This window comes from Emydura macquarii, unplaced genomic scaffold (assembly GCF_026122565.2).
Source record: "Emydura macquarii macquarii isolate MOO-44397 ecotype Brisbane River unplaced genomic scaffold, CSIRO-AGI_Emac_v2 contig_1876, whole genome shotgun sequence".
NCBI lineage: Eukaryota > Metazoa > Chordata > Testudines > Chelidae > Emydura > Emydura macquarii.
The window spans coordinates 21,209,355-21,230,347 of record NW_027132013.1 but is presented as its reverse complement, the minus strand read 5'-3'; the positions used below and the strand labels follow the sequence as shown (position 1 = coordinate 21,230,347).

The window sequence follows — 20,993 nt, the reverse complement described above, 5'->3', positions numbered from 1 at the left end:
GGCGACCAGGAGCCTCTCAGTACCAAATACTTCGGTCGGCAGGACTTCTCCCTGGGCAAGCGCTGTAATGCCAGCAACTGGGTTCTGCACTGCCCATGCAACTCATTGGTGCCAGTGACTTAGAACAGTGCCGGGCTCCTGACGGGGAGTGTCTGCATGATACTGAGCAGGACCTGTGGCGACTCATCGATGCCGCTGCCCTCAGTGCTGGCGATCATGAGTGACCCTTTGGATTGTCAGGGATCCTCCAGTACCAGTGTGCTGTGGAACACATCCCAGGGGATCAGGTTCTCAGTGGGATCAATCACCACAGTGACCTGTTTCGCGGAGAAGTGCATCAGGGGTCTATTGAGGCGTGCAGCCACTGGGGCGACCCATCGGAGGTTTTCCCCTTGATGCGGGCACCCTACCCCTTGCCTTTTCTGCAGGGCAAACAGGTCAGCTGCCGCCTGAAACGCCTCTGGTGTCGATGGCACCACAAGGTGTAGCGGTCCTCTTCCACTCTCCAGAGTCGGGGGCCACTCTGCTGAGGTGCTCACCGCCCCAGGCAAAACCTGCCCCTGCGGGGATTGCTCGGCACACTGGTTCTGAGCTGCCCGAGAGCTCAATCCCGTGTCTTTAGCCTTCTTCTGCACAGGGGAGCGGTCTTCTGCTGGACGCTGTTTTCTGAGATGCTTCTTCTGTGGAGAAGAGGAAGCCCGGTGCTGCGATGGAGCTGGTGCCAGTGGAGCACTCTGCACCGACCTGGTATTCAGTGCCAAAAGGGAGCGGGACGGCTCCGATGCTGGTCTCAGGCTGCCTCCATTAACAAGGCCTTCAGATGGATATCTCGGTCCTTTTGAGTCCTCAGTCTGAACACCTTGCAGATGTGGCACTTGTCCTTTCTGTGAGATTCCCCGAGGCACTTCAAACAGTCTTCATGGGCGTCGCTAATCCGGAAGGCCTTCCCGCAGGACTTACAAGGTTTGAAGCCTGGAGATCGGGGAATACCCTGATGCTGGGTGGAGGTGCCTAACAGGACTACCTTATGTGCTATTACAACAAATAGTTAACAACTATCTAAACAACTACTTAACAAGTATTTATAAAAAACGAAGACTACAGCTAAGAGGCACTTGCCAAAGCAAACAAGAACACAATTCCAGTAACCATCAGTGGCGGAAAGAAGGAACTGAGGGGGTGTAGCGCCTGATATACCGCACCATGCATGGGGACTCCAGGGGGCACCAAAGCCAGCCCTGTGGGATCTGCTAAGGTGAAAAATTTTCCGGTAACAGTGCATGGGGCATGGACGCACCTACAATGGAATGGACATGAGCAAGCACTCAAAGAATAACATATAAGTTACCATTGAAAGTTATGAGTAAAGGAAGGAATAAAAAGTTTAGTAGGGGTAGCGTGTGAGAGGGCAACATAATTTACTAGTTTGTGCAACTGAGAGAAAAAGATGGTTACTTACCTTTTGTAACTGTTGTTCTTCGAGACATGTTGCTCATGTCCATTCCATTCTAGACATATGCATGCCCACGTGCATGGTTACCAGAATTCTTTTCCCCCTTAGCAGTATCTGTAGGGCTGACTCTGGCGCCCTCTGGATCCCTGTGCTCATGCCACAGTATATGAGGTTTTGCAGACCCTGCACCCGCTCAGTTCCTTCTTGCTGTCAACTCCAACAGTGGACAGGTCACAGAATGGACATGACCAATACATCTCAAAGAACAGTTATGAAAGGTGAGTAATCGTCTTTTCTTCTTTGAGTGCTTGCTCATGTCAATTCCATCATAAGTGACTCACCAGGAGTATTGTTGGAGGAGGGCTCCAAGTTCATGCATGTGCCATCTGTAGCACTTCCCTCCCAAAGCTGGCATCATCCTGAGCCTGCTGAACAATGGCGTAGTGGGACGTAAAGATACGGACCAAGAACCAGGTAGCAGCTTTACAGATGTCTTGTATTGGTACCTGCACCAGGAAGCCCAACGACAAGGCCTGTGCTCTGGTGGAATAGGCTGTGACAATCGCCAGCGGAGATAAGTTCGCCTGCTCATAGCAGAGCCTAATGCAGGAAGATATCTATGAGAAGATCCTTTGAGAGGAAACAGGCAATCCCTTTATCCTTGCTACGACTGCAACAAAGAGTTGTGTGGTCTTACGAAAGGGTCTTTCAATATAGGAGGCCAGTGCCCACCTGACATTCAAGATATTTACACTCCTTGCTGGAATTATGTGGTTTAGGATAGAACACTGGCAGGAATATGTTTTCATTGTTGTGAAATTGGGACACTATTTTGAGTAGGAAGGCTGGATGCAACTGCAGTTGGACCTTATCCTTATAGAAAACCGTGTACAGCGGTCCTGAGGTGAGTGTCCTTAACTCAGAAACTGAACAAACTGCTAAAGGTAACTAAGCACTTGCGATGCAAGAGAGAGAGATGGCTTCTAGCAAATGTCACGGGCAGAAAGAAGGAACTGAGGGGGCACAGGGCCGGTGATGCCTCAAATACTGCGGCATGAGTACGGGGCTCCAGAAGGTGCCAGAGCCGCCCCTATGGATGCTGCTAAAGGAAAAAAATTCCGGTAACTGTGCACATGGGGGGGGGGGGGGCAGGCATGTACACACCTAGAATGGAATTGGCATGAGCAAGCACTCGAAGAAGAATAAGCCCATTATTGCAAATAGGTCCTTACACTTCTATTGTAAATTACTTATTTAATAATAAGTCTCCCATAAATGCTCTTAAAAAGCTTTACAGACGTAAGCAGCAGTAATCCTGTTTTATAGGAAAGAAAACTGAAACAGAGAGATGAAGTGACTATCACATATCACATCAGTGGAAGGGTCAGAAATAGAAGCCAGCCCTTTCAATGACTAGTCCTGTACTATAATCACGAGACAATACTGCATTCTTTTATTTAAGAGCAGAGAATATGTTATGTTTTATCTTCATTTAAACAATGCAAACAAAATCTTTGGCACAACATTAAGGAAAGAATGGACACATCTAACTTTATCATTTCTTCTTTTCAGATTTTGAGAGAGATGTCATCTGCTGCCCAAACCGGATCCTTCTGATTTCATGGACTAGAACAGAAAATTCTTGGGTTCCCTATAGGCTGAACACAACCCATTGCAGGGTTTCAACTGATGCTTTATTGGGCTTATATGGACAAACATAGGAGGATAAATATGCTTTCCTGGATTTCCATGGGCAACTCTTTTATAGGGGAATAGTGGAAGAAGAAGGGAAAGATTTTCTTCTCTAGTATTTTTTGGCCTGGAATTATTTATAGGATACATATATAATAAAGGTTTGCATATCACTATCTAAGCCTTAAAAATTACAGGCATGCCTACATACAAACATGCGCACACATCTGCCCATAGGGATTAACAATATGTAATAACAACTCTTGAAATATGCTGGCTGGAGAGATAAATTTACCTTTCCTAAAATGAATTGGTGTCATGGAAGCAAATAATCCATCTGAAAAAATATACTATTGTTAAGTAGTTTCAGTGGAATTTCTCTTTACCTATTTTTTAGTTGATTAGAACTCAGAAGTTCTACAAATTTGCTTACAACTCTATGGGTGGATAGTTTCAAGGGGAACACATATCTCAGCAGTAATTATTTAAGTGAGATAATTTTGTCTTCCATCCAAATATGTCTTGTTTTGGGAATAAATATCTATCAATCCTGTAACTGCTGGGTTTAGCCATACCCATACATGCAAATCACAGAACATACTTATGTGAAGATGTTTATGCTCAGTCACTGGCCCTGTAAGAGGCAGGCCCTGCCTCAGAGAAAAAATTTAAAGCTAGAAGAAACAAAAAGGAAATGATCAGGAATAAGGCAGAGATGTACAGAACTGATGTACGTTAATTCCCAAGAGAAGATAAATTTAGAATTAAGATAAAATTATCTCACTACCCAGCAAACGAACATCTGCCAGTCTTAATTTGTTGGAGGTAGCAGGTCATTAAAAAAGTTAGGAGGAAGGAGGAGTGCTTTAAGTGAGAAACAAAAAAGAAAATTTTACAGGATAGACATTCTTCAAAATCCAGTGATCAAAGGAAGCATCAATATAGTATGAATATAGTGTATCTGCTTTATGTGGTTTAATAAAAGTGTAGAGAGATTACCCAAGTCACAAACTCTTCATAAAATGACATTTCTCACTGCCCAGGAGGTTGCCATTAAACTGGCAAGGGAACATAGATCTTTCAGAGAAAATTTATGGATACTCCAACAGATGTCTTCACACACCTGGAGCAGACAGACTTGGGACCATATGACTTTCTTTATGATAATTAAGGAGTAAAGAACAACTTAGGAGAAGGTTTGTGACAAAATAAAAGAAGGAAAATTTCTTGATTAATGTGGTGATTAATTTGATGTCTCATCAAAATACCACCACCACCACCACCACCACCACAATTAGCGCACACACTTTTATTGACAATCTAAGCAAAGAAGCCAAGGAATGAATGGATTGTGAAGAGCTAACTCTCCCACCTTCTCCCTCACAAAATCTTTTCCTAGAGATGCATTCTTCTCCCATGAAGTTGAGGCATGTTGGAGGAAGGTTGCATAGTACCTGCTGGTATTTTACCTGCTCTGTGGCTTCAGATCAGTTATTCTAGCATCTTTCACCAGCCATTAAAATTCATATGAAATTTAAAAAAAAGAAAAAAGAAAAGAAACCAAATGCTATCAAATTGTAACAGTATAATACTCATTTCTGGAAACAGATTTCTTGTGTATTTTTGCAGCATAAACCATTTTCACATGCATATGATTAATTGGATTAATAGGCACACAACTCACTTGTCACTACACATTTCTGTATCAGTGCTAAGCAGCTAAGTAATTTATTAAATAAGTTAACTGTTGAAAAATGATAAATATTTTTCTCTCATAGCCAAAGCCACTAGCATTCAGCAGTAGTACTACACTTATCCCCTATCCAGGCTTCCAGGCAGTAGATGATAGACACACATATATACCCACTCCTGCTAGGTCCCAAAGCTCTATTCTAGCATATTACGTACTCTGCATACAGACGGTCCCAGCAAGCAAGTTACTAAACTGCTTCAGGTATAAGTAGGCTTGGAAGGATTAGATTTTTATCATTAAACATCCATTTCACCGCACACACACACAAATAGATTTTTCCATTGATGATGATAAAAATTTACAGATGGGCAAAGTAAGAAAAATTTGCTTGAGAACTTGAGTTTGATTTAAGAATATTCACTTTGCTTATTTTGACATGTGATATTGACAATTTTTGTTTTAATGGTTATGAAGCTAACTTTTTTAATCTTATCACCTACTGTCATTGTCTGGCCCTCCCCCCATAAATTCCTACAATTGTGAAAATTTAAATTGTAAAAAAAGTGCTTAAAAATAAAATTGACATCTCAAAATTAAAAAAAAAAAAAATCATATTCTGCCAACCCCTAGGTATAATTAGGGCTGCTCCTGAACCCAAATCCTAGATCTGAATGCTTAATGCTCCCTGCTTTGGATCATTTTGTAGCTTGAACCTATCACTAGATATGACACCAGGGGGTAAAAAGTCAGTATCCTTGGCCTCTAACAGCACCAAGGATTTATGTTATTGCTTGAATTGGTGCTTCCACTGGATTGGTGCTTCCACTGGATGTTTGGGTGAATTCTACTCTATTATCTGTGACTAGTGAATGCAGTCTTCCTATAGTACAGTCCATAAGCTGGTACATGCATCAACACTGCCACCAGGTGGACCCTCTTCTTCAGTGCAGACAAGCACAAGGTTTACATTTCAAAGAAACAACAGGGAAGAAGATGTCTTGGTCTGTTAGCACAAGGCATTTGAGGCCATATCATAATTCAGATATTCTGCCTGGAGAGGGTGAAAGGCATGGAAAATCCACTCCTTTTAGCCAAATTATTTCAGCAAGATGGATGTTGAAACAATATGGCCTCATACATCCACTGCCCTTAGGGAAGCTGCTCTGTGTGAACTCGTATTATAGCTGGGGCCTTCAGATTTTTGGGAGGCAACAGTGTACATTTTTAGCATAAAAATTGGTTAAAATATTATCTTGGCTGTAGTGGAAAGGGATGAAGGTGGAAAAGAATCTCTCTCTATGGCATCATTCCCTCAAGAATTGTAAATTAACGATGTCATTGACAACATTATTTATACAACTTTTTCAGGGGATGTGACTATGTACAATGTCTAACACAATGAGGCCTTGATCCTGATAAGCCTGTTAGGTGTTACTGTAATATAAAACAAACAGTGATCTCCTGTCTCTGAGGAAATCACTAATGACTAGTGCAGGGAGCTGAGAGTCAGGACTTCAAGGATCTATACTAAGCTCTAGTATCAACTCTATAATACTGGACAAATCAATTAGTCTCTTTGTGCCTCAGTTACTCTATCTGAAAAATTGAAGTAATACTTAACTTTCTCACTGCATCTGACGAAGTGGGTTGCAGCCCACGAATGCTTATGCCTGCAGAAATTAAATTTGTTAGTCTTTAAAGTGCTACAGGACTCTCATTGTTTTTACAAACCATTAATGTGTGTAGAGCACATTGAGATCCTTGGAAGTGAAGGACATTTTTATAATAATAATTTAGAACTTTGGCAGCTCTCCTGACCTCATGATCGAAAATGTATTATCTGATTTCTTTTCTGGAGCTGATCTCTCCCCATTTCTGACACATTTGGATTATGCCTCTCTCCAGCAAATACTAGTTATTTCAGATTTGTCTGAAAGGCTGTAGGTCTTGGCCATGCTCTTTCCATCTTGGCCATGCTCCTTACTTCAGGTAAGCATTTCCAAAGCATTCCTGAAACCCTAAATTCTTATTAATAGTTATCAAACTTCTTAATAACATCTTACTCTATCATATTAACTATATAAATGGCCTCTGCAGAGGCAATTACTTTAACTCTGGGACATGAGATAGGGGTTAGCTGGGAAGAAGTAAGTTCCAGAAAAGAAATAATCAAGGAACAACTTTTCCAGTCTAAGAACTTTGAATACAGTGAGGAGTAAGGAGGCAATAATAGAAAGGAAAAGCTAGAACAACATATTTTCCGCCCTGTGAGACAGGGATGTATCATTTTACAGAAGCACAAAAAGATTACATTTAAAGTCCACAATTTTGTGTGATTCTAATTTTGAGTGCCTACCCTAAGAAATTAGGGGCTGATTTTCAGAGATAATGAACATTTCCAGCTCCTCTCAACTTCAACAGGAGTTGCGTGTGCTCAGTATTTATGAACCTAAGCCCATGGTGTTTATATTGGTGCACCTCAAAATTAGAGGCCATTTATGAAAATTTGGGCCTAAATAACTTGCCCAGAATCATGTAGTTGGTAAGTTGCAGAGCCAGAATAGAATCCAGGATCAATTTCTTGCTCTCATTATAAATATCCTTGGCTTCTGCTCTCTAATACTAATTCTGACTGTCATAATGTAGATGTGCATGGTGCTATAAAGTCAAAGGACAAAATTTTCAAGCTTGGGTGTCCAAAGTTAAGTATCTAATTCCATACTTATGCACTTAAATGAAGGTGGCTTGATTTTCAGAGGTACTGAGCATTTGCAACACCAAACAAAACAGGAGCTGCAGGTGCTCAGCATCTTTAAAAGATGGGTTGTAGGTGTCTAGATGCAAGCACCCAAAATTAGTGGATACGTTATAAAATGTTTGTCCTCAACCTCTCTCTCAATGCTTCAGTTTCTCTTATTGCAGGTCTTTGATAAATGCACTGAGCGTGATAATACTGTTGAATTGAATATTTTACAAAGGGTCTTAGTGTGCTGGTGTGATAAGTGTCATGATAGTTGTGGATGAATACAGGGAGATTTGTATAGTGTTGGCTGTGACTGTTTTCTTACCTTATGGTTCCTGTTAGTGGCTGCTTTGGGCAGGAACACACCTGAACAAGCTTATCTTTAAGTGAGAGAAACTGTTGTATGGGAATTATCTGTGTAACCCTTTTGCCAAGTGCCAATGGGAGAAACAAAGGTCAGGTTTAACCTGTCCAGGGGTCCTTTTCTAAAATAAATAAAACCATAGCTTCAAGTCCCACAGCTGAACTCCTATTTCTGGCTCTGGGTAAACTCCCTGGTCACCTTTCTAAGTGGTTCTTCCCCATTCACAACCATTCTGAAGTCCTCAGGGACTTAAAGCTATAAATATCTCATTTGGGGAAAAAGGGAAAAAACAAACAAACAAAAGAAACATGACAATCACATATATATTTACACATAGCAATAGGAGGAAAACTCAATCAGCATTATCAGGAGTATGGTGAACCCCACAGTTTCCAGTACTAATTGTCTGGCTTGTGGTGCTCTAGAACTCTCTTCCACAACAGTAATCCCCACCTACCTAAATTCCCACTTACGGGTCCAATTATACTTGGTGGGAATCAGGTGGGTGTCATGGGAATCTGTCTCCTCTGCTGGTCTGTTCCAGTCCAGAGAAGTCTGCTGGTCCTACTCCAAAGTGCAGCTATAGTCTACTTCTGTGACATCTGCTCTGGTGCTATCGCTGCCACCCACCCATTCAGTGCAGAGCTAACTTTACAGGGAAGCCTATCTCCAGTAGTCTGGTCAAGCGTTTCTGTGAAGTTCGTTCTCTGCGACCAGTGCTGACAGCACAGTATGGTTGCATCTGATACAATCTCACTGAATCACTCCATGCAGGGTTCAAAAGTTCCAGGTGGAGAACCCAGAACAAAACAGGATCCTTAGACAGAATCCCTGCTGTCTGGGATACAGCTTTCCAGCTATGGGACAAAATCCTCTATCAGGCTCCTGTTGAATTTGAATACCATTCCCAAACCAGAATCCAGTATTTGAACAGTCAGGGTGACCCACTTACCCCAGGATATGTCCTATGCCCTTCATGTTTAGAGTTACAGAAACAATTTTTATATACTCAGAACTTAGAAAAATTCCAACTAAAGCAACAAAATACTATATGTGGAACTATGGGTAAGCAACATTATAATTTATGTAAATGAGGAATGCCTGAGCTGGCTTTCCCCTCTAGAAGGAGCTGTGACTTCCATTACTCTAAGCCTTTAAAAGCGTTGGGGCGTATTTATGAGTGTGTGTGTGTGTGGTGGGGGGAGAGAAGTGGTTTAGGAGACTGTTAATGAATCAGCATACTCTATGTGAAGGGGCAATATTAATTGCTTACTGCCCCAGGCCTATAAGTGGCTGATAAAAGAAGTTGTCATAAGTACAGTATGTCACAGAGGTCTCAGATTACATTTGGTTAAGTGGCCTGTTTTGCAGATTTAACCTGCTGGCATAAGAACCCTGCAATAAATCTCTTAGCCATGATTAGGGATGCAGCAGAGATTAGTATGGGCAGGAGAGTTGAGATATTTTCCCCTCTCCCTTGGTGAGTGCTGTGTAAAGATTTTAGATGCTTGAATATTGGTGCCTGACTCTTCCTCAGGATGCAGGATCCGGTGAACCCTATACCTGGTTACCCTTTATCAGGAAGGCACCAGTTTTGAAATGGTCTCCAATTATCTGAATCAGGTTAGTGGTTTCCTTTACAACAGCAGTAATGATAAATAAGAAGGAATGGGTGGCTAAAGAGACAAGCTTTAGTGAAGCTTGTGAGAAAAGATATGGCTAGTTTGTAACAATTTTGTGACAAGTTGCCCAGATTGATTTCCATTCCATAAATAAATTAAAACTAAACTAAACAATTAGTGCCTGTCCTGTGACAGGCAACTGTAGTTCGACATAACACAAAGAGTATAGTGGACATCCTGAAATGAAATGATGGAATGCACTGATGATGGCCCCATTTTTAAAGGGCAGTTTTAGTCAAAATAGTGAAAGTATGAGAATGGTATCAGGGGGATTCCATGTTTATTGAGTTTCAACTGTTGGAAGAGAAATATTTCTCAGTGAACAGAACAGAATTCAGAATGCTCTCCCATAAATGAAAGACGGAAATAAATCTCAGAGTACACATTTATAATTTTGGAAGGAAATCATACACAGTGGTGATATGTATTTCCATAGTCTAGACAGACAGTTGTGTTGGCTCTGCACAGCTAAGAGGAATAAAAACTGATTTATAGCAGTAAATAGATTTATGCAGATGTAACTTGAAAACACATGGGAACTGATGGTAAATTGTAAGAAAATATAATTTTTGCAGTCATTTTTTACACTATAACTGCACTTAAATTTGTATGCTGGAGAATGAGTCTTTCACTGTGATGCATTAAGAAAAGCAGCCATAGGGCAGTATTAATGCTGTAGTCCATTTTGAGCTAGTTGCCTGCGTACACCATTTAATTGAACTGTTACAGGAAGTATAACAGTAAAAAAGCATGTTTACACAAATTATTACAGTGGAGAGGAATGCTAGGAAAGCATCACCTGGTTTAAAAGTTTAACCCCCTAAGGCATGTAATAAATTACTTGCATAGGAACAAGTTCTTCCTACAGGGGAAATACCCACAAAGGGTCCAGGAAACTTGGACTTTCAGTTTGCAGTTTCCTGCAGATCAGTCTATCAGGAATGGGTTGTCCTCCAGCCCCACAAGAGGGGAAGTCAGAGCCTCAACACACCCATGAATGTCCCCAAAAACTGGTAAAATCCTACAGATCTTAGAACACTTATAGAGAACAGGGGCAGTCACACAGAGCCCTCTGCACTCTTCCCTATGGGTCTTTCCCCTCCTCTCCCATAGTAGCATGGCTCACACTGGAACCCTCATTCCAGGCAGGTGAAGTATAATACAAACACTTACTTTAGTTCAATTATTTCATCCTGAGCTATGCATCTCAACTCAAGTGGATGAAGGCGAAGGGAAAGGATGAATACAAATTTTAAAATGTAGATTGCAAATTTTGTTCAGATGCTAAAGAAAGATTTTTTAAGTTGTCTATCCAATGCCGCAGAAATACTCCACATACAGCCAGCAAAGAGGCACTTGTGTGACCTGATGGAAGTGCATCCTCACATTTCATAAAAACTAATGGTGATGCATTAAAATAGCTTGGCCCCTGAATGTGCACTGCATGTCAGCAGTGAAGAAATTTTAAAACAGATTTTCTTTGATGTTGTGTTTGCAAGATCTGAATATCACTGCACAATAAACCTATTTGCAACAGCTGCGTACAGCTATTTGGGTTCAGGTCATGAGCAGCTTAATTGGTGAAACAGTCAAAGATACGGTCATTGGGCTTAGCAGACAGGTCCAGTACTCAGCTCATACAGAGGCTAACCTGTCCACTTACCTATAGAGATGGCGCCATCAGAACAGTGTTGAGGCATATTAGTGGAGAAGGGTGGGAGGGAAGCATGCACTCCTGCTGCTCCTTGGATAGCTGCTCTGGGGACAAACAGCTTCAGTCTCCAGGTCTGTCAAAATCTGCCATCCTTCATGAGCAACAAAATTAGGGCCTGAATTTCAGAGATGCTGAGCAGGTACCACTCCGTTGGAAGTCAAAGGGAGCTGCAGGTCTCGCCACCTCTAAAAATCAAGCCAATAACTTTTTAAGGAAAGATAGAGAGATGTGTAATCTTGGGATCAAATTCATCCCTGGTGTAATTTAGTAGCATTGCACCAGAGATTAATTTGGTCTCAGACACATTAAAGCATCACACCAGTATTTAGGATCATGAGGACACCCACCCACATCTAAATACAAATAGAGCAACCCACTCCATGGATGTGCAAACAGGACTGCTCTCTTCTCATGTGTGCAACTGAAGCCAACTGAGTCTCATCAATGATTAAAAAAGCAATGAAAAATTAAACAGATATCTATGTATTTATAATGCACCAATCACAATGGTGTCTAGGTACTAAATACATGTCTTTTAAGCTTCAGGACAGATCTATAGTCTCTGCTCTGCAGAGTTAGAGATCTGTAGGTTGTCATTTCCTTAGGGCTTGCCTGCACACGTTCTTTGTGCCACTGTAACTATATTGGTTTCAGACAGGTACTGTTAAAGCAATACAAGCCCCTTATGTAGATGCAGTTATATCTGCATAAAGGTGCTTGCATCAGCATAGTTTATTCCTATAAATGTATGGGATCAATCAATACCAGGATAAACATCTTCATACTTGTATAACTGCATCCATGTTAGGAGTTGTACCAATTTAACTATATCAGTATAACAAATCTCATCACTAATCACAATAGTTAGATCAATTAAAAACAGAATTTTTGGGGGGTAGGGGAGTAAAAGAGGGTTTAATGTCATCATCTTTGTTGAGGAAAGGCTATTCCAAACAGTTGAGTCTTGAGCTCTAAAGGAGGCAAGACATGAGCTGATCTTGATCTGCTGCAGCAGAGTTCTACAGCCACGCACCCTTCATGAAGAAACCCTTGTCTTAATCTCCAGTAACCTTGTTCCTGGGCACCATCAGCTTAGTTGTACCTGTTGAACACAATATTATGAGAGAGGTGCAGAGGTAAGGCAGTCAGGCCCTAGCAAATTGAGGGCGTTGAAAGGGAGGAAGACCTTACATTGGATCAGATACTGATACTTTGTAGCACTGAGTTCAAAAATTCTGGAGGCATCATGCCAGATAGGACCAAGGGACCTCCAGTAGATAGAAGCAGTAGTAGCTGTTGTAACTAGCGTGGGAAATACTCCAGGAATCCCTAGCATGTGGCAGCAGCTGTGGAAAAGGGCCCAGACCTGCCAGAGAACAGGAGGCTGGCATCAGCTGTGGGCCTGTCCAGCTCTAAGCAACTCCGACACTACCAGGAGTTAATTCAAAAGAGTGGCAAGTCAGCAAGATGGACAGGAAAGAGAAGGAGGGACTATTACACAAGGTAGGGAATGGGGAGGCAGAAGAGAGAAAGAGATGGGGGAAGTAAGTGAAGGGCCTAGAATTTGAATCGAGGTGCTGAATGCGTGGAAGATCCTTGCTCCATTTCAGTCAACCTGCCTCCTGGAACATTGCAACTGTTTAACACCACCATTACACAAGAACTTGAGAAGGGAAATTAAAAATTCTTCATCTAAATGAATCTACAGCAGGAGGGTAAGTAGGGGGAATTTAATTAACCTTTGTTTAAATCTGGCCATGACACTGGTGTTATAAAAACCCTGCTCTTGGAGAAAGTGTAATGGAATCTTTGATGACAAGTGATCAGGAACTTCGTGTTAGGTTTCATCCAAAAGATAATTCAACGTATGTCCAATTTAAAGAGGACAATGAAGGTTAATAAGGAGAGGGAAAATAATATATCAAAATAATAAGGAAGCAGTAGAAGCAAGATATAAGGTACTAAGCAGCAGGTGAGAGAATTCCTTACATTGATCAAAATAGCAACCCCTGTGACTTAGAGATATGGGTGGCCTCTGAAGACAGACTTTTCCAATCTTCTTCTGCCAGAAAGATGGAAGCCCCTCTGATGGACTGAGAAGGTGACCAGGGTGTAAAGTAAAATTGGGGGGGATTCTTAGGGCTTTGATAGGAAGGTGGGGGACTCATTTAAAAAACCAACTAGGTAAAGAATAATTGTGGGAAGACATGGAAGACAACTAATATATTCCAAACATTCAGTTTTAATAAATACCTTTAAATGTGGAGAAAAGACAATCAGACAGATAAAAGACTAGAGCACCTTAGATAATTTGGTTTCATTTTTAGTTTCTGAGAATTTGTTAATTCTTTCGGGGATGGCAGTTTTTTTCAAACGGTGGAAGAAGAGTTCTTATGTCAGAACAAGTTACTAAAAAAATGGTGGGGGAAAGGAGTTTATCATCTTTCATGAGGAATTCATTCATCTTTTAGCACTATAAAAATAAAATGTATTTTTCATTATTCCAAAAAGTTAGAGAAGTTGGGTCTATATTCCTTAGAAAAACAGCAATGTAAGTGGTATTTTAACAAAATGGAGCAAATTCATTCCTTGTGTAATTGCACTGAAATAATTTTTGTTGCCAGTCTCTCAACCCCTTCTGTTTCCGTTACATCCTCCTTTAGATAGGGTGACCAGAACTAAACACAGTATTCCACGTCTGGACATACAAAATAATATTTTCACTACATTAAGTGAGCACTCCCTCAACAGTGAAAATCCTACAACTACTCTTGTTGCGATACTGTGTTTTTGGTTATGTGTGTGTTTGTTTTTTAAGCAGTTCCAATCTCTCCCTAGAAGTATATCTTTTTTAATTCCTCTTTCCTGGAGGACATTCAAGCAGGAGCTAGGATGTTCCTGGCAGATCTCCAAAAGAGCCTGAGAGCATACAGGAAGTTCCCTGCATATGTTATATAAATACACAATAAAGGATAGACAATAATCTTTCTTCCTTTCCTTCCCAGGCTTCTACAGCATGCCTTTGTCACTCTAGACACATGCTATTAATCTGCTTATGAGCTTTCCTTGACCTACACTTCTTTTTCCAATGCTGATCTGACCATGGCTGTCCTAAAAGTAAAATTCACAAGAACAAAGAGAGACAAATTGGCTCAGATCCTGTGGATTCTCAATTGGGTTTCTGTAATTACTGGTGTCATTCTCTTCAGTCTGGGCCTCTTTCTGAAAATAGAGATCAAGAAGCGCAGTGAGATGATGGCAAAAGGGGAGATTAACTCTGTCCCCAACATGCTCATCTCAGTAGGGGTCATAGCATGCATCATCAACTTCCTTGGTGGCAAAATCTGCTATGACTGTTCGGACACCAACAAGTTCTCCCGATGGAGACTAGTCCTGCTCCCTTACATTGTGTGCACCTTCTGCTTTACCTTCTGCATCCTGGTGGGAGCTGTCATGTGCTACACCATGAGGAATGAGCTGGAGGAGTCTCTTTATCTGGGATTGAGAGATGCTATAAAGTTCTACAAGGACACAGACATCCCTGGACGGTGCTTCTTAAAGAAAACCATAGACCTATTACAAATTGGATTCCAGTGCTGTGGAAACAACGGTTTCAGAGACTGGTTTGAAATTCAGTGGATATCTGTTCGTTATCTGAATATGGTGTCTACAGAGGTTCTGGAGTAAGTATTCATTGGGGATGATGGGAAATTCAGGAGGGAATAACTCTTCCCCCCCCCCCCTTCCCTCAAGCAACGTTTGTATTGAACAAAAGGTAGTGTTATCTTAGAGGGTCAATATATGAGGATAAGCACTGAGGGGTGGGGAAAGCAGGGCCAAGTTGCTTGTTGCTCCTGCAATTGAACATAAAATTCCAGTTGTGTTTGGATTCTCTTCTGAAAATGACATTTTTGGGGTGAGGGAGGGAGGATTTCTTCCAAAGATCACATTGTTCAATTCTGGTGGTGTGTCCAGCTAAAGGAAAGGGAGTACTTCTGTGATCAGATCACCATAGAGATGTCACACAACATTTGCAGATCTGAGTAGTACATCTGATGTTATTAGCCAGGTAGATAATGACAGTAATAGCACTTTGTTTAGGCCACACGGTCACCCTAAGACCGAGGATGAACCTAGAGGTAGTCTGGTAGAGAGCATAGATAAGACACCTTTTCTGCCCAGAGCAGTTTAGAATGTAAATAAAATAGGGTTTAGGACAACTGCTTAGGAGGAGACTGTGGGAAGTGTTGACAAAAGAGGGCAGATTGATTGAAAAGGTATTTTAAAGCATGGTTTTATTCTGAAAAGTGATATAACTGTTAATATAACTTTTGTACTCAGTAGATCTGCTCTCCATGGGAACTCAAAACAGTATCAGCTAACCTTTAGAGAGAAAAGTATAATGTACTGCTTTTTCCACTCCTTTCAGTCCTGCAGAAACCACACTGTTCTGTCTCACATCTCAAGAAAATATTTGCTTATATGACACCATAAACACACATGGTGCACTGTGTAGACAAATAAAACAATGTCCTTGCCCTGAAGGGCTTCCAATCTAAATAAAACCATACTAGGACAAGAAATGATAACAAATGCTGGAAGTTGTAGGACGATGACAAATGCTCTAACAAGATCATGTGATTGCTTTGGTTAGTTACAAGCACATCCTTACAGTGTAAAAGTGAATGGGTTTACCTATCTGTTTTTGTTCATCATAAAAATGCCTGCCACAAATAACCCATGTAATCTGATTACACTGATTTAGGATAGTAAATTATATTAAGAGTCTCCCCCCATTCCCCAGTTTTCTTACCCATAACATGTCCTCCACTCGTACAGCAGTAGCAAATTCAAACATTATCTGTCAGAATTTGTCAACACTGAAGGAAATACTGTGGCAATGGAGAGAGACCTATCAGATTTTGGAACATCAGAAATAGAGTTCCCTTCCCACCACAGCTACTTGGAGTGAGCAACAAGGAAATGAAAAAACGATGGCTGGAAATAAAAGAATGCTTAGGCCCTCAGAAAATGAGTGAGTTTTAACCATCACTATGTGCCTAATGGAGTCATGTCACTGAGATATAGGGGCCATTAGTCTATCATTTTAGAGAGAGAGAGGACATTAGGAGTCAGGATCATGAGTAAATGGGAACTATAGGCCCATGTAGGAATCTTCTCCTTCACCATTTAATCTGTCCTCCCTCTCCTTTCCCCACCCCCACTATGGTTTCTCTCCTGGCCTCAGTTCTGTGTCTCTTTGGTTCCCCTTCCTGTTCTTCTGCCAATTCGTTGCTCTATGCCACTTACACTAGTCAGCACTTGACTGATCAGGTTCTTTTACCTCAGTTTCATTTTGCTGCCACTTAGCAGGAGTAGAATGGCTCAGAGAATCAGAGCAGCAAAATTAAGGTAGAGACTACACAAGGTGGAGGAGCTCATGCCTACTTCAGTCCTGTAGTTGATATAGGAGGTGATCTCCCTAAGATTTGGTGGTAGCTCACCGAGGGATAACATTTTGACAGGATGTTAAATGTCAGTATTTCCAATAGGAGCACTAAAAATAAAGAGAGGGGACTCTCATGTGAAGTAAATGGTCATGGAATACATGTCATACCACCCACGTCAGATGGACGCAGTGTTCAACAGCCAATAGGCATTTTCTCAAGGTTATTGTGTTTGTTCCTGTATTGGCTGTTGTTTTCTAGACAGTCTCGTGTTACAAAAATTAGCAGAGAAGCGGAGATGCTAGCAAAACAGCATTATAGGGCTCTGGCCTGTACTAGAATTGCACCAAGAAAACCAAATGATAGATTTTGCTTTTTTAATATTATCAGTGAAGGTGTCTAAAAAGACACCTTATTCTGTTCTCCATATAATCATTGAATCTACTCCCTGCAAATGCAGGGCATAGCCCCTCATCAGCAGTCATATTCAACACAGAGCTGATACTACATATGAGGAAACACTTTAACAGAAGGGAAATTTCTCCGTTCCACAGTGAACAGCATCGCATACTGGTGAATGTATTCTCATTCTCCCTACTCCACCCTTGAAAGGTCTGCAGCTCTCCAGAGTTAGGATATATCTTCTAAACAATAGTGGTAGAAATTGCCACTGTATCTGTTGCTGCTGCTACCAGCTCTATAATGCCTATATTCTCCATCTTGTTGCAGTCGTCTGAAGAGTAATGTTGATGGGAAGTTTTTGGTGGATGGAGTGCCCTTCAGCTGCTGCAATCCAAATTCACCACGGCCTTGTATCCAATACCATCTTACAAATAACTCCGCTCACTATAACTATGATTTTATGATGGAGGAGCTCAATATCTGGATGAAGGGGTGCAGGCAGGCCCTGCTGGATTACTACACTGATATCATGAGGTCCATTGGTCTCACTGTGCTCATCATCTGGTTGTTTGAGGTAAGGCTTGAGGAAGTGTTTGAGAGAGATTCCTACAGTAGAAGTGGGAGGTGAACACTTCCAAGCTGTCTGACATCTGGAAATAAGAATGGGCATGACTAGGGTGTAATGCAGGAGAGTCACCTCTGCAATCACTCATTGACTTGATTAGCTAATGTCTCCAATACAACTCCAGAAACACTTCAAAGGTACCTGCACATCTTTCTTAAGTAGACACACCTTTCTCCAACTCCATAAGGGGAGAAGCAAATCTCACCAAATATTATAAACTGCAAGAAATCATGTATATAATACTGTAAATGTATAAACAGATTAAGACACATTCCATGCCCTGAAGAGTTTACAATCTAAATAAGATGAGACAAACAGGACAAGACACTGGATAACAGATGAGCTGAGATGGGTGCAAAGCCAGCACTAGGCATAAGATGATGAAACAATTGCTTAGAGCCGCAAGTGGCTCAAAGGGGCCACCTATTAACTATTAGGTATGTGTTGTGGGGGGGGAGGGGAGAGGAAGCAAAAATATTCCTTTTTAGGGCCCCCAATGAGCTAGCACCAGCACTGGGTAGGTGTAAGGATTATAGATGGGAAAGAAGAAGTGAATTTTAAGAAGAAATCAGAGGAAAGAGAGGGGGCCCTAGGCAGACTAAGTTGTTAATTTTATTTATGAATAAAGATTTGGATTAATATTGGTATCTCAGAGTGCCCTGCTGTGGGTTACCATACAACTGGGAAATGCTATTATGGAACATGTTTAACTGCAGCCCCAACTCTGCAACCAAAATAACCACATAGACAAAGTGTTTGCACCTGCAAAGATGCATTCATGCTATTGGAGGCTGCAGAGAAGTCTGGCTGGAGGCTTTGACCCACATATGAAGGAGTCCCAGCAGCAGAGACTAAAAAGCAGTTTTTTAATACTTTAACTCTTTAATACTGGTTTGATTTTTCTGATTGTTACTTTATTGTACAAACAGTAAACATTTGTTTTAAATATTACTCGGTAATCATTTTCAGATAAGATAGTTCCTTGCATCTTCACTGAAATGCATTCATGCAATGTGCATTTATGTTCTGGAGAAGGATCTGCCTCTCTGCCTAAAATTCACTATGCATTTTAAGTTATCACTATTGCTCTTCCTGCCAAACCAGTGCTCATTTTCTTTTTAAACAGCTACCATATCAGTTCCAATACATCTCTGAATCACTTTGGAAAAATTCAATCTCAGGAATGCACTAGGAAAACTACCCTTCAGGTAGTCATTGATCTATGGGAGTGGGAAATTTTTCCCATTAAGATTAGACTTTAGCCTGTATTGTAGGCCATTCTCTTTCAATTCCTGCACTGAGACGTAGGGTGGATGTAGGGACTGAATCCTGAATGATGAAAGCTCATTGGGTAAAACTGGGGCTCTAGTGAATGGCAAAATTCCCATTTACTGTGAGGAATCACAGGCCTTGAACTCAGATGCACGGGTATCCTGGTAGGGTCCAGGTAGGACTGGCACCCAGGGGCTTATCTGAGTAACTAGGCAAAGATCCAGTGAAGGGTTAGTTTACAAAGGGCCCTGCCCCCAAAGCTCCTGATTGGGGGAACATCCAGCCCCCCATTTGGCTGAGAGACTCTATATAAACCAGGAAGTAAACACAGGAAGTTGTCCGAGCAACTAGCGGAATCCCTGGCTGGCTGCTACTACGGTCCCCTCCTGCTTACAGCTCCTGAGCTCTGCTTCCCCACCTGTTCCTAGTTCCTGTCTACTCCCAGTTCCCGTTGTCCTGCTCTACTCCAGGTCTCCACTCCTCTGCCTTACCTCCGATGCCGTCTCCAGCTCTGATCCCTGGCATAGCACCTGACTTTGTCACCGGCTCAGACACTCAGCTTGGTATCTAACACTGTACCTGGTACTGACCACTGGTTCACCACCTGACAGTCTCGGACTCTGACCTTCGGCCCGGTATCTGCTGCTGTCCTGTTTTGACCCTTGGCTCGGACCACTAGGCCTGACCCAGCTCCACCCATTAGGCATGACTGCCCAGGCCCCAGTCATTGCATTTATTTCATTTGGGCCAAGATTTCACCCCTCATGCCTAATGGTACCACTAAATAATGGTAGCTCTTCTGTGTGAATTATTCAGCAGTAATTCTACCCTATCCTGTGCTGTAGTGGGAATTCTAACTGAAGTATAGAAGTCTAATAAAACTGTATATGCTATCATTCGCTCTAAAACTTTCAGGAGATGTGTTAGATCTATCGCTGGGGTGAAGAACTCTACAGTTCTACCCAATATTAATAATCACATTCATTTCTAAAGGACACAGCCAGTCGTCAACATTGGAGTTCAGGCTGTAATTTGCACTTCAGTTAACTATTACCTTTTTCTTACAGCTCTGTGTACTTATTGGGGTCCGCTACCTGCAAACAGCAATGAAGACTGTTCTCCTATTGGGTGATCCAGAGTGTGAGTCAGATGGCTGGTTACTGGAGAACAGCTTTGTAGAAACCGCCAAATACAACTTTAATATCATTAAGAACCTTGGCAAAGCCAATCAGATCTCCACTATCTCAGAGATGAATGACCCCAATATGGATGTTCAAACTGCAAACTATGGTCCAGACAATGTTCCATCAAAATCCATCCCCACAGCTAGCCAGACATGACATTTGCTTTATTAAAAGACCGAAATATGGTTTGGTACCTTAACTGCAATCCTGAAGTTACCAGATTTTTCACTGGTGGGGACAAAATGGGAACACTTACTGAGTAATTGGACAAATCACAACATGGTGGCAAGGCCAAAAGCTAAGACTCCTTGGGCTGGATATAACTTCTATAGGCCAGAGTTCTTGTCCCCCTGGCTTCTTTACTCACTCTTGTGAAAGCCTTGCTTTTCAATACTGCATAAAATGATATGGAATTAATGGAGTTTTCCCCACCCGGTCTCCATCTCCTAACCCCACATATTCCTTGCATGGTTTGAAAAACATGAAGATCAGAGTGAAGACTATATAGGAGAGGGAAGTCAGAACGGACACCTACAAAGGAGATATTATTTCAGTCTTTCTACATTTGAACTGTAAGGTTCTTAAAGAAATGACAAACTATTGTCAAGTGAAAGTGCTGCTACAACAAAATTCAAGTGAACCAACTAAATTTTAGCACCATGGACAAATTCTAAGTGTATTGCAGTGCTTCAAACAGTATTTATTAGCTAACTGCAATCAAG

The 20,993-nt window shown here is 41.6% G+C and overlaps 1 protein-coding gene across 1 annotated transcript; it reads left to right on the top strand.

Moving 5' to 3' along the window:
* Window positions 1-14,443: 14,443 nt before the first annotated feature.
* On the top strand, window positions 14,444-20,427 carry LOC137159632 (photoreceptor outer segment membrane glycoprotein 2). Its single transcript, XM_067558114.1, has 3 exons — window positions 14,444-15,024; window positions 17,518-17,764; window positions 20,155-20,427. The coding sequence occupies exons 1-3, from the start codon at window positions 14,444-14,446 to the stop codon at window positions 20,425-20,427; spliced, it is 1,101 nt and encodes a 366-aa protein (XP_067414215.1).
* Window positions 20,428-20,993: the final 566 nt, after the last annotated feature.

Bases quoted from the DNA above. Each gene is read 5' to 3' on its own strand.
- LOC137159632 (XM_067558114.1), top strand. From the start codon at position 14,444: ATGGCTGTCCTAAAAGTAAAATTCACAAGAACAAAGAGAGACAAATTG. The intron at 15,025-17,517 runs GTAAGTATTCAT...ATCTTGTTGCAG, and splicing joins GTGTCTACAGAGGTTCTGGA to TCGTCTGAAGAGTAATGTTG. The intron at 17,765-20,154 runs GTAAGGCTTGAG...TTTTTCTTACAG, and splicing joins TCATCATCTGGTTGTTTGAG to CTCTGTGTACTTATTGGGGT.